At 37.2% G+C, this 14,836-nt stretch overlaps 2 protein-coding genes and 1 pseudogene across 3 annotated transcripts; 1 reads left to right on the forward strand and 2 right to left on the reverse strand.

The window, feature by feature from the left end:
* The window catches only part of LOC106311957, a 24,251-nt pseudogene extending 21,510 nt beyond the window's left edge, over positions 1-2,741 (reverse strand).
* Positions 2,742-7,105: 4,364 nt separating this feature from the next.
* LOC106307388 (monoglyceride lipase) lies at positions 7,106-9,946 on the reverse strand. The gene is made up of 7 exons (XM_013744327.1): positions 9,214-9,946; positions 8,427-8,465; positions 8,273-8,343; positions 8,118-8,182; positions 7,854-7,943; positions 7,687-7,779; positions 7,106-7,615 (listed from the first exon to the last, which is right to left on the reverse strand). The coding sequence occupies exons 1-7, from the start codon at positions 9,669-9,671 to the stop codon at positions 7,214-7,216; spliced, it is 1,218 nt and encodes a 405-aa protein (XP_013599781.1). The 5' UTR covers positions 9,672-9,946; the 3' UTR covers positions 7,106-7,213.
* A 1,632-nt stretch (positions 9,947-11,578) lies between these two features.
* On the forward strand, positions 11,579-12,958 carry LOC106311140. Of its 2 annotated transcripts, none has more exons than XR_001263929.1 (7): positions 11,579-11,686; positions 11,920-11,987; positions 12,081-12,127; positions 12,226-12,333; positions 12,474-12,532; positions 12,603-12,653; positions 12,731-12,958. XR_001263929.1 is itself a non-coding variant. In XM_013748368.1 (7 exons), exons 2-7 carry the CDS (start codon positions 11,932-11,934, stop codon positions 12,756-12,758), a joined length of 315 nt encoding a protein of 104 aa, XP_013603822.1. In that variant the 5' UTR covers positions 11,579-11,686; positions 11,920-11,931; the 3' UTR covers positions 12,759-12,958. The 2 variants fall into 2 exon arrangements, 1 of the variants encoding a protein (XP_013603822.1); XM_013748368.1 differs by having other exon boundaries at positions 12,226-12,299.
* The last annotated feature ends 1,878 nt before the right edge of the window (positions 12,959-14,836 follow it).

The raw sequence follows: 14,836 nt of genomic DNA on the forward strand, positions 1-14,836 counted from the left end.
CCCAATAAGACAATTCACTTAAACACAAAGAGTCATTTCTTTTCCTTTTTCATTGCTCCCAAATCATAATCACAACTCTCACCCCCCACCTATAGCTAGACAATAGAGTGCCTAATCTAGCAAGAATGAAAATCAAGCATTGTCGTTCCCCATACTCTCAACATTATGCACATGTAAGACTTTCCGAAAAAAGTCTCACTCATCAAACAATGAAAGCTTAAAAGGAAGAAAGGGTTTTGGGAGTGGTCGAGTTTGTCAAAAAGATTGGCGTAAAGGATGTGACAACTCAAGTGTGTATAGCCATGACTCAGTACACAAGGGACCATGAGCAAGAAGCATTAAGTTCGTTCAGTTCAAATAAGGTTGTAGTTGGCTTCAAATATTGAGTTTCAGCAACTAATGAGATTCAAGAAGAGTTTGATGTTAGGAGTTTTCAAGGCTCCTAAGACAAATGATGTAGTATAAAAGATTGTCGAACCAATTCTAAGGGATTTCAAAGCATTGAGAATGCAAGTACTCACTTAATCTAAGTGAAACCGATGATTTAAAAGATTTCTAAACTAATGATTAATGCTAATGCAGTTGCAGAATAATAAAAGAACTAGATAGGTTAAAATCTCCTACCCGCACGTTGAACATTTCTTGTGATGCTCACAGAAAATTGACAGACACACTGAACATACGTACCCCATATCTATAGTCTTCTTGTGGCAAAAACACCTGCAAGTTTTTTACATAAACCAATCTCTTGTAATATTTTGGAGGAAGAGATCCGAGCTATTGAAGAGTTCTATGGTTTGGTCACTTACGATGCTCGAAAATCAACTCCTACAGGTTTAGGAAGTTGTACAAAACCGCGGGTGTGCAAATCAGTTGCAAAGATCGTCTTTTACATGCAAACCAAGGTTAGGACCCATTGAGTACGCTAATGTACAAGACACGCTAAACCTGCGCAGGACAGGTGCAATATGTTTGGACTTGAGATGAGAGCATACCGTTAGAAACTGAAACAGCCCATCCAACTGTTTAGGTGCATGATGTACTCCGCCGGTTATGTAAGATGCCTGCATATATTGATGCCACAAGTGATGAAAAACTAATGCATAGGTTGAGGAGTTCAAGAGTTAAGAAGCATCTACTACGTGCATCAGACGTATAAAGGAAAAATGATATTACCTGCTGCAAAAATGCTGAGTTCTGTGTACCTATGTAACAGGAATCAATGGGAACCTACATAACCAATTGATTAAGTGACTTTAGCCTTGAGCCTTGTTGAGGTACAAATTTATGGAAATTCTGAGAATGTCAAGAAACTTAAATTCCAAGAACCAATCAAAATGAAGAGTACCATAAGGCGTTGGGCAGAGAAGATAGAGTTCATTACAGCTACATATCTGAAAAACAGAACAAAATCCTTCATGAGACCAGACAAACATAAGAAAATATTGCAAGTAGAAAAAGGTTATAGAGCAGAACATACTGTTCCGGGCCATCTGGGGAACCTTGCAAGCATAGAATCTGTATTTCACATACATGCCAATTGCACAATCAGCTCTATTTTATGGAACTATGCAATCAAACAGATAAATCAAAGGAGGGACGAGCCTATATGTACGAAATTGTACCTTAAGCTAAATATTTCTACAAAGCAATCAAGATGAGAAATATTATCTAAGACAATTGATTGAGACGTAGATCATACTGAACACGCACCCGAGGCTGGGGATGAAGATGTCCAGAACGGAAAACCCTCTGTATATCTAGCCAGAAAATCAGGAAAAACAAAAAGTGAAGACAGCATACATATACTACCAAATGACAATGGTGGTCCTAGAGACATGCCATCTGGTTTAGCCAAGAACACACATATGAACATAAAACGCTATGGCTTTTCCTAGTTGAACGAACCCGACATTGAAAGGAAGCTACTAGGCCTTAAGATTCCTAGCAGGTCTTATGTAGTATATATAGACAAAGCCTCATCCATTTTCACTTACCAAAAACACACACACAAACAAGAGTGATCAAATGCTAAACAAATTATCTCAAAAAGGATACAGCAGAGAGCCATGGAGAGTGATCCAGACAAGAGAGAAGAAGCAATTCTATCCACAAGCTCATCCCCCTCGGCGAGCTCCGCATCTCTGCCAATAAAATCTTCCAATTTCTCCAGCAAAGACCCAAAAAGAGCAGGCATTCCTCCAGTTCCCCTGCTCTCAGAGCTCACATTCGACGTCAAAGAAGAATCATAAATGTAATCACAGGAACTGTACCCAGTAGCTATCACCACAACTTGGTTCAACTGATTCAACCCCAAAACCGCGTTTAGAAACGCAAGCACCTAACATAACAAAACAGCGATCGTGAATACAAAACGAAAGCATTTCACAGATAAATAAAGCTCGCGAGAAAAGACACTTACTTACATGAGAGAGGAACTAAGAGAAGGTAGTCGATGTAGTGTCCCAGAATAAGGGATTCGTATCAAGCAACAACACTAGAAGACTAACATCATCTGCCACACAGAACAATTTCAGATGAGAAACGCAGCTAAAGCGATTCATAGGGTTTCGAAGTGGAGACCTGAATACAGCTTAGAAGCAACGGACGCCATCGCTTCCGCAGAACGCGAGTCAGAGTTTCAGTGCCGAGAAAACTTCCCGCCGGTTTGCTGAATCAGTGGCGTAAACCGTCGTCTCGAGCTTCCGATGATTCGAGGGACACTAGAATCGGAGTTTCGACTGCTATAACTAGGCCTGGCCATTCGATATATCGGTCCGGTTCGGTTATTTGGTGTTTCGGGTAATTCGGATAGGGCTCTACTTGACCTATTTTCGGTTCGGTTCGGTTTGGATAGTTTTGGATTCTGTTCGGTTCGGATAATATATGTAGGAAACGGAAAATACCCGGAAAAAATTCATTTCTCATTTGGATCCGGTTCGGGTTCGGATAGTTCGGGTAGTTCGGATAGTTTTGATAAAATATCGGTTATTTAGGGTAAATATCAAATAATTAGGATGATTTAGATAACAATTTTGGATATTTCGGATTATTTTGGATATTTCGGATAAAACTATCCGGATAATTTCAGATACTTTCGGATATGTCAAATACTTTATAATTATTTAGTTATCCTCAACTATTTTCAGATATTTTTAATAGAATTTTAAATTAAAAATATATATTTAGTTATGTTATCTATATTAATAAAGTTGGGTTTAGTCCCTCCTTGTGCTGCCACCACATCATCAATATGCATAGGGCATTTTTCGCCACGTGTCACTTCATTAAATCTTCAAAGAAATCGATTTTTTTCCATTCTGAAAAACATCTCGAAACCCATTATGGGCTCTACAACACAAAGACTTCTGTTCGGGCCTATATCATGTTGTTTTCCCAAGCCCAGGTTTTGTGTGTGAGCTTACGATCCCTCTTCCGCTTCATGTAATCCAAAATTAGGGTTTCTGTAATCGAAGAGCTTACCATCCAGTTCCTCGGCCAAGTAACGCTCGGGAGTTATGTCATTCAATGAGGAAAACCTAAAAATCTCATGAACTCATCTTCATTGCTGCCTTTATTTGCTGTTCAGTAGATCTCTTCACCATCAATATATACTTTCGACGTGGCCTCCCCGTTTCCGATAGTTTCCGCCAATTACTTCTGGACTGAATCTCTCAGACAACATCTTCAAAAATGGCAACTTCCAGCTACACCTTCTTGAGTTGAAGACACGCCAGTGAAAAGATATTGTTCAGACGAGACTTCTCCGTTTTTGGGCGTCTCAGAATGTGAAGAGAGGAGGTTAATTGATGAGCGTGGATATGCTACTGCTTGATGCCAAGATATTTTGTTTAACTGAGATCTTTTTTAATTAACTACATTATTATCGAAGTTGTGGGCAAGTAAAGGGGACTAGAACTTCATACAATAAAAGAGACTCAGAGTACAACGCATCATGATTACCATAAGCATCAAAAGGTATAAACTCATACAGTTTTTTTTCTATTAAAGTTTAGTCAACTTTCTTTATCATGCAACTAGCTCCAATTTTTAAATATATAGTATGCCCGTTTATACTGAAAAGTAATATTCTAGTTGTCTTCACTATTTCGTGATTTGGTATTTACTATATACAAACTGCTTTTGGACCAAAGCAAATCAACATTATATCATATGTATGTTTTATGGATAAACGTGAAACCATCTCTAAATAAAATTCTTAGTCTTACGAATGCAGGTTCCAAATAATTAATGAGCATTATCTCTGTAGAACCCATACATTTGTATAGATTATACGTTCCTTTCTTAATAAATAATTTGAGCTGTCATCCTAAATTATAATTTGATCTTATCTTCTCCAATGCTTCAAGCAAATGTAGAAAGCAACTAGGTCCATGAGTTGGCATGTATAAAAAATTTCGTAACTGTCGTTCCAGGAACTCAAATGTATGCGTAAGTGTGTTTGAAGGATTGGCAAAAGCCCTTGATGAAATGAGAATTTCTGAGTAGGAGTATTAAACCGAAGGTGGTGGTTGCCACAAACTTCAACCCTAAATTGGGAGTAAGAAATTAACCACCATTTCTTAAGCATGATATAGCTGGTCTTAAAATGTTAATTGACTCAAGTTCTTTTTTAGGTCGGCTCTTCCTGGATGCAACCTCTGCAATCCATTTCTATTTTAATAATGAGAGTGGTGAAGGTAAAAGTTATCTTGAGAGGTAATGACTTTCACCACTATTTTCTACATAAGGAGAATACTTTAATAGTCCAAACCCACTGACTAAAAGCGGTTCTTATTTAGGACATGTGGCATTGGCAAAGGCTCGACCTCCGGCCCTACAAAATATGGGGGTGTTAAGAAGATTGAGTGAATGACGGTAGCAGAGCTTAATGACCGTCATGAAATCTCTAGCGCAGGTTTGCCGTTAAATCAAACATAATTTATCTTACTGCAACATATATGACCCGTGTGTGCCTCTAATAAATCAAAATAAATTCAGTCAGAAGAATTCATTTGCATTGGCATTGTAAGTTGAATCAACACATCAAATGGATGGTGCTACATTTCTTGCTCCAAGTGCTACCGAAAATTGCAGCGTGAGTTTACATCAGTCACAAGGGCTTCCTGTAATGAGGTGAATGCTGTTGGAATCATAAGGTAAGCCATCCTTAACGAGACCACCAATTAAAGTTCCATTTTTCAATTCTCATCCCGTATATGTTTCAAAGTAAGACACCATTCTGAGAAACTATGCTAGGTACCATGTGCAAATGACTGTTTGGTGCAACCGACACTAACACATTTGTAGCTTTTGACACTGAAATAACTAAACTGACCAATATCCAGCCTGCAGACGTCTCCCACCAGCAGGTTCTTATTTCTGCTGACTAGCACTTTCAAGTTCTTATTTTTTTTAGGAAACGACTACTAATATTTTCACATTCTTTCGCTTATGAAAGCCACAGGTCCACAAGACCCAAAGGTTGGGACCTTCCAAAATGCTTACAGGAGATTGTTGGGTGAACTTTAACCTTCTATTTAAACATATCTCACTTCAACTTCACTACAAAATAACAGAATTTCACTCTTGCATTCTTAACAACAAGTCAACAACCAATGTCCTCCCTAGCATATTTTTGAGGTCCAGTTGGTCAATATAACCAGCACCAAATTATTAACAATTTAAAATAATTGGTTTAATTTTCTTAGTCATTTGTACATTTAATGTTAAACTTAGATCAGTACATAAATTAATTAAAATTTTCCATAAAAAATTTCTTCACACCGAAGATATAATAATCTGCATATAGAAAACAAGAAAAAAATGGATTCATATAGATCGTTTTGAATACTGATGCAAGGTCACGAATATATGTTCTCCCTCAGCCTTCGTATATTCATCATTCGAAATTAAATCAAATCAGTTAATTCATAATCTCAAAAGGTTCCACAATCAGGTGAACCCAAAACGAACAGTTGAATATATAACACATTTTTTCCGGTAAGAACGATCGACGGATTATTATTCTTCACCACACCTCGGGCACCGAGGTTTCAAAGAAACAACTTGAGCACATTAGAGATTCTCAACACTTTCTCTTTCACAACTAACATATTGCAGTTCCTCTCCGTTAAATATTATCAGCCACTTTTGCTGTGTAGGAACACCAGCTATTCCTTGGCAAATGGCAACTGGCTAAGAAGAAACCATCACAAACTGATGAACGTAACACAGAGTCTCTGGTGGGCTCAAATCGAGAGTTAGGAAACGCTCTTCGAGTAACAATAACCCAGGTTTACAATCCACTAATAACATAACAAAGTGACCAATATAGAGCTATCTTGCTGCACATGCAATCTCTATCACAGCTTAATTGTTTTTCCTTAACACAAGTTCCATGAATAAAAAATTCCCAAAACTTCTTCAAAGTTTAAAACATCGGCCACCATAGTAAAGAACACAGACTTATTCAAACATGTATGAATTACAAACAAACAAAAACAACTTTTACAAAAAGAAAACCAACGACCCATTAAAATAATTTCATATATAATATTTTTTCAAAAAAAAGAAAAATTTCATATCTAAGAACAACAACATACCATATATCACAAACCAGATACCAAACACTAACAATTCTCAAAACACGAAATTTTAACTTCATAACAAACTAGCATATGCACCAACATAAGTAGCAAAAACATGACCTCCACTTCAAATAACACAACTAATCAACAACATAATTTACAAGTTTGAATATCACAAAGGTCAACAATCCGCGCGAAGCGCGGAAACACCACTGGTATGTAGATATAGTTAATATTTTTATATATTCAGGTACCCGTTCGGTTCTCGGTTTGGTTCCGGTTCGGTTACATTAGATATAAAAATATAGAAATCGTTCGGATATTTGAGGGTATTGATCTGGTTCCGGTTTCGGGTATTTCGGTTCGGTTCCGGTTATTTTGCCTGGGCTTAGCTATAACCATACTAAGAAGCATCCGAGATCACCGACCCGTTTCTCTGATAAGAATCCGGATCCGATAAACGGGTTTCGACCCAAACCAGGTTCAAGCCCAATATTTTACGACGCAAGCCCAACAAATCTTTAATTATTCGTATTTTCTTGAGAATTAAGCTATAAACACGATGTTACACAATCGTATATAAATACGTAAATGATACAACTACTACATTTGGTTTGAGAAATTTAAACCCGCCGGTTTAGCCAATCCAATATGACTCCAGCGATGATTCCTCGTTCCGGTTCAAAGAGCAGATCATGCAACAACCCATCAAACAGCTTGATCGACTTGTCGGACGAGGAAGCTTCATCGTACAGTCTCTGAGTAGCTTTAGGATCCGTAACCGTATCAGCAGTGCCGTGAAGCACAAGAAACGGGACCTTGATTCTATTCAGGTTCTCCAGCAAATGGGAACCGAGTCTAAGGATCTCGTAACCGGTTCTTGCTCTGATAAACCCCGTGTAGACTAACGGGTCAGAGTATTTAGCCAAGAGAGCTTCCGGGTCGCGAGAAACAGGCATTATTTTCTTTTTAGCAGCACTCAACTGGTACCTTGGGATGAGGAACGCGAGGAAAGGTGCAATTACCTGTTGAAACAACAATGTTGTAATGTTTTCAAGACGAAAAGTTAAAAAAACATGTTCAGGTTTTGACGTACACCAAAGATGGGATGAGATGGTTGGACTCCTACTGCGGGTGAAGTTAACACAATGCCTGAAACTTGAGCTTCGATCTTGGGATCTAGCATAGCCTGCAAGAGTAGTTTATATAGTCAACATATAGTTTCAAGAGCAGTGATATGAACATGTTTTAAGATCTTTTGACCTTTAAGATGATGGCTCCTCCTGTTGAGTGACCAACGCAGAAACAGGGCAGTCCCGGGTTTTCTGCGATTACCTTCTCAAGAAACGAGCTCTGCAGATAATTGCTTTTAGGAGATGTGATTTTTGAAGCAACGGTATGGTTTATGAAAATGGTGAGCCTTGTGAAACTTAAAAAGAGACTTATACCAAATCTTCCAATTTTTTAAGAGATTTAATTGTTGAAGCAATGATATGGTTTATGAAGATGTTGAGACTTTGACTATACCAAATCAGTGACAGCATAATCAAGAGAAGGAACATAAGCATGAAGTCCATCGCTTCCACCATGACCTGTTCGGCCAAGATAAAACTCCATTGAGTAGCGAAAATATAAAATTTGTAAACTAGCATAACTTGGAATAGTTAAAGTGGTTGTATTACCGATCCAGTCTATTCCATAGACCTTGAATCCATTAACATTTAGCTGCTTAGCAAAGTCATTATACCTTCCACTGTTGATCGTTTGAATAACCTGAGTTAGGCTTCCTCTATGGAACGAAAACTTAAGATCAAAATCCAAAGCTACAAAACAAACCTGTGTTCGTTCAGACCGTGGAGCAGAACAACAATCCCCCTGCAAGCAAGCTCACAGACATATATATATATCAGCAACAAAAAGATTAAAAGAAGACAATAAACAAGAGACTAAAGATAGAAAACTTGGAATAAAGGTGAACGTAAAGTTACATAGCCAAGAGATCTAGAAGATCATTGTATTATATACACTAAAAAGTTTTCTCTTGACCAAGTCTTCAGTGTGTATACTATACATTGATCTTCGAGATCTCTTGACAAGTTAGCAAAATCATCAATAATCTTTACAAGATTGTCTCAGCTATTGGTTTGATCTTCTTCACATGAATGTTAACAACTAGTCTCAAACAACCACAGCAATAATGAATCCAAGAAATGCAACAACTAGTCCCAAACAACCACAACAACTCCATGAATCTGAATAACTTAACATTCTTAATTGTTTAGTCTTAGAGCTCTTAACTATAAAACCAATCAAACTAATGAAATCTAAGTAAGGCACAATAGAATCAAATGTAATAAAAGGTAAATGCCGAGGTAAAAGCTAGGACCAGCTGAGGAAAAAAAAGACAAAAAATAATCAACATCATAATTAAAGCTCAAATTGTCGAGAACCACAAGTCTCGAGACAGGAGAGGGACCTCTTCTCGTTGGATTTCTCAGCAATGGCCTAAAATATCTTTTTTTCTTTAATTAATTTCACCTAACGAGTTTCCATAGAAACCATCGAATGATCAGTAACCGACAAGACAACAAGTAAAGAAACGAAATTGGCAGGAGAGTGGGACCTGTTCTTAACGGAGCCAACACGTGTCCACGACTGAGTGAACAACGTGTCGCCTCTCTCGGTCGTGAAGAAGGAGAAATCTCTAACGGAGCTTCCGTCGCCGCCGTTATCCTCCAAAACCCGCCGCATTGCTAAACCCCGTCTAACCGCCACTTCATCATCAACAACCACCGTCTTCGTCGGCTGCGGCGTAGGTGACGGCGAAATGCAGCAGACGACGTTCCGCTTCCTCTGTTTAACCTCTTTGGTTTGGATGACTGTCACGAAGCGGTTAAGCTCCCGCGTGGAGAAGAGAGCGCTGGTGCCAGGTGTCAGAACCAACGGTGAGGAGATTGATCTCATTGGCGATCGCCGACGAGCTGTAGCATTGATCGGATGATGATTTCGAGTACCGTCTACATTGAATGGTAATGAGATTCCAGTGGCTAATACGATCGTTCTCCCGCTTGAGCAGATCATAAACAAAAGGCGAATTTGTATCGCCCTTCTCTGAAATTAGATTAATTCGAGAGTTGAAATAGGAAAGAAAAGTTAGGGTTTTTCTTTGTTTGATGAACAGACCCAAAAAAAAACACACAGAGAGATCTCAAGAAGAAAATTCTGATTAGCAGAATCGCGAGAACAGTGAAGCAGTTTGGTAGTTAAGATTTTTTTTAAAGAACTATTGGAGGAAAATTATTAAATAATTCAGTCTTTTTTGTTTGTAACTAGCTGGGGGCTCTGAGAGCACCACCATCGGTGAAGTTCTATAAAAATCAGTATACAAACCATTAAATAATAATATTATTGTTGGAACAAAGGTGAAAATCGTGTCTCTTTCTGTATCTTATTACTCAATCAAAGTGTTCCCTTATATAGGGTTTAGAAGGAATAGATAAATGGAAAGATGGAAAGAGTACAGATCATTATCCTGAAAGAAAAAAGGAAATCTACTTAGAGATAAACATAGAGAAAAGGAAACTATCCTATGTCTAAAGTCGGCCGCTCTCTCTCCCTTTGGGCCGCCGACTCTCTCTCTCCATAGGCAACGGTTTGGGCCTTTGGTTACTAGCAATCTACATTGTTCATAACAATTATAACATAATAAAAAAATTTGATTAAAATTAATTTTATTGGTAAATGATAAACCACTAATATCATGACACATAGCAAAATAAATTTTAGGACCATTTCTAAAAGTACTACTTATAGAACTTCTCTTAACCTTCTCTCTCCTTCTGTTATTATTTTAATATTTAAATTTTTTAGAACCTCGTGTAAATGCAAACGATGGACGTGCTCTGAGATAAATTTATTTATACGGCTGTGACTGTCAAGCCAAAACGACGAGAGGAGTCTTTTACATACGCCACGTGGCGTGTTATAATCATCTCCGGTGATGCCAAAGCAGCTTTTAGATTCTCAGCATATACCCCCGAAAATTTAAAAATCTTACGTTTATTTTTTCTTGTTTCGCTACAAAAATCAAAATTCGATAGTAGCTACAAACACAAGTTTTAGAGATGTAGTCCCAGCCTGTGCCACTTGCATCTTATCTGACTGACACAATCTGAATTTTGTTCGGTGAGTACCTTGTATCGTCTGCTTTTACCGTCGGTTACTTTGTATCAGCTGGTGTGACCGGGAGCTGGTATCGTTCAAAGCGTTTTCTCCAACTTGTCTTTAAGCTAACGCAATGGTGGCATAAAAAAGGAAAATAGAGACCAGCAGCTAGAAATGTTAAACTATGAGAATACAGTTACACTTACAACTTGCAAGAAACCAAAATGAATATAGTCCAAGTTTACTAGGGTTTATTGGTTGTTGTATTTTAATAGATTTGAAAATCTGAACTAAATCTAGTGTTATTGGTTCGATGATTTTTAAATCTGTATTAAAATCATGTGTTATTGGTTTAATGATTCATAAATTCTGTATCAAATCAAGTGTTATTCAATTTTACGAATTTACTAATATATTTGATTTTATAATGGATTTGAATGAATTTGTTTGGATTTTTTAGTTAAAAATACAAAGATTCAAATCCGATGGAAAACCTACGGATTTGCATATTTTACTTTATAAATACTATATGGATTTATAAATCAATCAAAATATATAAACCAATAACACCTATACAGCTCCCTCAAGTTTTAATTATTATTATTTTTTATTTCACCGGTTTCCAATAACAAGAGTTGTTGTAGTATAGTGGTAAGTATTCCCGCCTGTCACCCGGGTGACCCGGGTTCGATACCCGGCAACGGCGATTAACTGTTTTTTGTGTGGTGTTTTCAAATACCAGTACACTCGCCACAACGTATCTATCTATATCTCTCTCTCCAGCTGCATCTTCCCTTTCTCTTTTTTTTTTTTTTTTGGTTTCTAACGTTCTTGTTTATTATGGCAGGTTGGTTTTGAGATGGTGGACCTTTTGGCTGATGCAGAAGGGATATCTGTGAACACCGTTAACTTCAAGGCCTTGTTTGGCAGAGGTTCCTTTTTTTTTTTTCATTCTCCGTTGTTTTCTTTTCTCAAAGTTTGAACCTTTAGGCCTTGTTTGAAACAATGATTAACTTTGTTTTGAGAATCCAGTGAGCTTGACAAGTTCTGTTCCATAAAACCTATTTGATGTACATAACTTGTTTGTAAAGTTTCCTACTTTGAGAAGATTGAAACAGTCTTTTGGACTGTTTCTAACTTTGGCTATTGGTTTTTTCTATTATAGGTCTTATTGGACATGTACCGGTTATGCTGGCGAAATCTCAGACTCTCATGGACGCAAGTGATGAGTCTGTAAGTTAGCTCATCGCAAAAAAAAAAACAACTTTAAGTGTATGTGTATTTTTACTTGTAAATCAACTTATTGATTGGTGGAACTGTCTGAAGGTCGCACAAATTGTTTCCTTTTACAAGATCTAAACCAAGTACTTATGGTATGCATTTATTTCTTCCCTCTCTTTCTCGCCCTCCAAGTTCTTGATTTAAAGTGCATATGCGACGGTCTTAAAGATCTTTCTGTACCCTCTTTCAGATCTACGAAGATTTAGCTTTGCCCTTTGGTACACTGCGTTTATTGCCAAAAGGTGGTCACGGTGGGCACAATGGGTAACAAAAGCTTCTCACTGTGTTATCTTTACAGGTTAAAGGATGTTTTTACTACTTGAAAAACAGAGTGGATAGATAATTTTCTACTGTTTTCACTATCAAGTTTTCAAGAAGAGAAACTCTAGAAGCTGTGTTTTGACAAAACAGCATTTGATGAAAGTCATTTACTTGCAGGATGAGAAGCATCATCGATGGCCTAAAAGGGAACTGCAATTTTCCTCGTCTAAGAATAGGTATATAAAGTTTTCAACTTTTACTCCACTTTGGGGACATACATACAAATTGTTTTATGTTTCATATCAGGGATCAGCCAATTATATTCTTAGCCAGTTCAGTAAAGAAGAACATGAACAGGTACAGAACCTAACACACTATCAAGTTTTGTAGAAGAAAAGATAAAAAGAAGCCTGATTGTTTTCTGGTTCTTGCAGTTGGATAATACATTTCGAACCGGGTTAAAGGGAATAAGGATGTTGTTGTTTGAAGGGGTTAGCGACAGTGGAACCTTTGTCAACACTCCAAAAGACTAATCTATGGAGTAGCTCAAAAGGAGAGGGATTGTTTGTTTCATCACATAGGAAAAACTGCAGGCCGTTTGATTCATTAATATGTTATGTGTTCAATTCATAATCCCTTTGAGAAAATTTTAAATCAGCAGGAAAAAAAACAGATTAATTAGCTTAGTTTTAACTAAATTTTAATATCAAAATTTAATCAAAATATATTCTCATCGTTTCAAATTAATAGATTTTTTTTCATATTTTCATAAAAATTACTACCTCCGTTCCTGAAAGTAAGATGTTTTAGATTTTTTTCTTGTTCCACAAAGATAGATTTTCTATATTGTTAAGGTACTTTTTTATACTTTTGAGGAACATTAATTGAGAATATTTGAATTGATTAAATTTCATTGGTGGAAAGTTATTGGAAAGTGTATAATAAAGTAAAAAATAAATTAAATTATAAACATTTATTAAATTCTTAATAAGCGTGCATACTATAGAAAATCTTACTTTCACGAACAGAGAGAGTAATAAACATGAAAATTTTGTCATTAATATACTATGATGTATTTAATATGTGCGTAATATCATGAAATTGAATGAGAGAGTTACATAAAAGGACACACTCTGTCTTTAGTTTTCGCTGAGAGACACTTTGTCAACTTGACACACTTTTTCTTGCCAGCTATTTTTTTTCTAGACATAATTGACCATGCTTTTTCGTAATGAAAAGTTAGTTCGTGAGGTAATTGAGTTGTAATCAAGTTTGTGTTCAGTTGCAATTAATGATAAAGGTTTAAATTAAAAGGTAGGTATATCAAAAAAGTTAATTGTTTTGGGGCGTTGATTCTGTTTATAAGCATAAGATCTAACGACTGTTGATAGTGTTTGGTAGATTGTGCAGTTAAGAGGGCTACTCTTCGTCTTAACGAAGAAGATGAAGAAAAAAATATTTATTTATTAATAGGTGGAGATGCTCTTCTCGAGGTCAAAAATAAAATATTGTGTTCTACCGTAGATGTGTTCGTGGAAGTGTAGCGGTGGATGGATAATATTTGTTTGTTATTGTTGGATTCATGTGGATATGATCTCGTGGTTAGACTAACATAAAGGCTCGTCCACAAAATACCCTAAGGTTTTTCTTGATGTTTTTGGTTAGTTATTGTGAGTGATATTTAGTTTTTGGATATCAAAAAGTAGAGCAAAGTAAACAAACAGAGAGCAATAGATTAGTTAACTACCAAAAGAATAACTCAGTCTAAATTGGTGGCATTAGAATACATGAGAAGAAGTAGCTGAAAGGGCACATTAGTAGTACAACAAAAGGTGCCTCCCGAACAGAAAAAACATAGGGATGAGATGACTTCTCAGTTGTTGTGGTCAACGAAGACTTGGTCAGTAGGAGAGTTGTGAACAGACTTGACAGGTGAGTTGTGGTCAGGTTACTTGTGGCTAGAAGAGTTGTGGTTAGGCAAGTCGTGGTCAGCGGTCAGCGGAGACTTGGTTAGGAAAGTTGTGAACATGTGAGCGGTGGTCAGTCGAGTTGTGGTCAGGGTAATCTTGGTCAAGCTATTTGTGGTCAGGAGATCTCTACAATTAAGGCCAATTATAGTCCCAAACTCTTGAGGGCCTAACCTAAGGGGATCGGCTCCAAACACAGTCCAGAGCGTGTAGTCTAGTTTACAAAGAAACTGTCGGGTCAAAAGACATTGTATTAGCTTAATAATACAATTTATTAGTTTACAAAGAAACTGCCTAGGTCTTGAATGTGTCTTTTTTTTTCCGTCAAGCTTTTGTTTATTAAATAAAGACGGGCCTATCCCAATATCCTTACACAATAAAAAAGTCCACGACCCGATTAGCTAAACCAACAACAGACTAAAAAAACGGGCTTAAAGCCGAAAGGCCCATCACCGACACTGCCCAGATCCAGCGGCACGTGTGGGCTTTATCCTCTTCTTGTCTCATCCCGGCGGTTCCGCCGAACGGCTCAACACCGCCGAACTTGTCACGGAGAGCGTCATCGGACTAACC

This window comes from Brassica oleracea, chromosome C8, assembly GCF_000695525.1.
Source record: "Brassica oleracea var. oleracea cultivar TO1000 chromosome C8, BOL, whole genome shotgun sequence".
Taxonomy (NCBI): domain Eukaryota; kingdom Viridiplantae; phylum Streptophyta; class Magnoliopsida; order Brassicales; family Brassicaceae; genus Brassica; species Brassica oleracea.

What these genes read in the sequence shown, in the direction of transcription:
- LOC106307388 (XM_013744327.1), bottom strand. Translation starts at nt 9,671, where the DNA reads ATGATCTGCTCAAGCGGGAGAACGATCGTATTAGCCACTGGAATCTCA. An exon ending in CACGGTCTGAACGAACACAG is followed by an intron (nt 8,344 to 8,426) that starts GTTTGTTTTGTA and finishes AACGATCAACAG; the next exon opens with TGGAAGGTATAATGACTTTG. An exon ending in ATTATGCTGTCACTGATTTG is followed by an intron (nt 7,944 to 8,117) that starts GTATAGTCAAAG and finishes AATTATCTGCAG; the next exon opens with AGCTCGTTTCTTGAGAAGGT.
- LOC106311140 (XM_013748368.1), top strand. Translation starts at nt 11,932, where the DNA reads ATGTACCGGTTATGCTGGCGAAATCTCAGACTCTCATGGACGCAAGTG. An exon ending in TGGACGCAAGTGATGAGTCT is followed by an intron (nt 11,988 to 12,080) that starts GTAAGTTAGCTC and finishes AACTGTCTGAAG; the next exon opens with GTCGCACAAATTGTTTCCTT. An exon ending in GTAAAGAAGAACATGAACAG is followed by an intron (nt 12,654 to 12,730) that starts GTACAGAACCTA and finishes TGGTTCTTGCAG; the next exon opens with TTGGATAATACATTTCGAAC.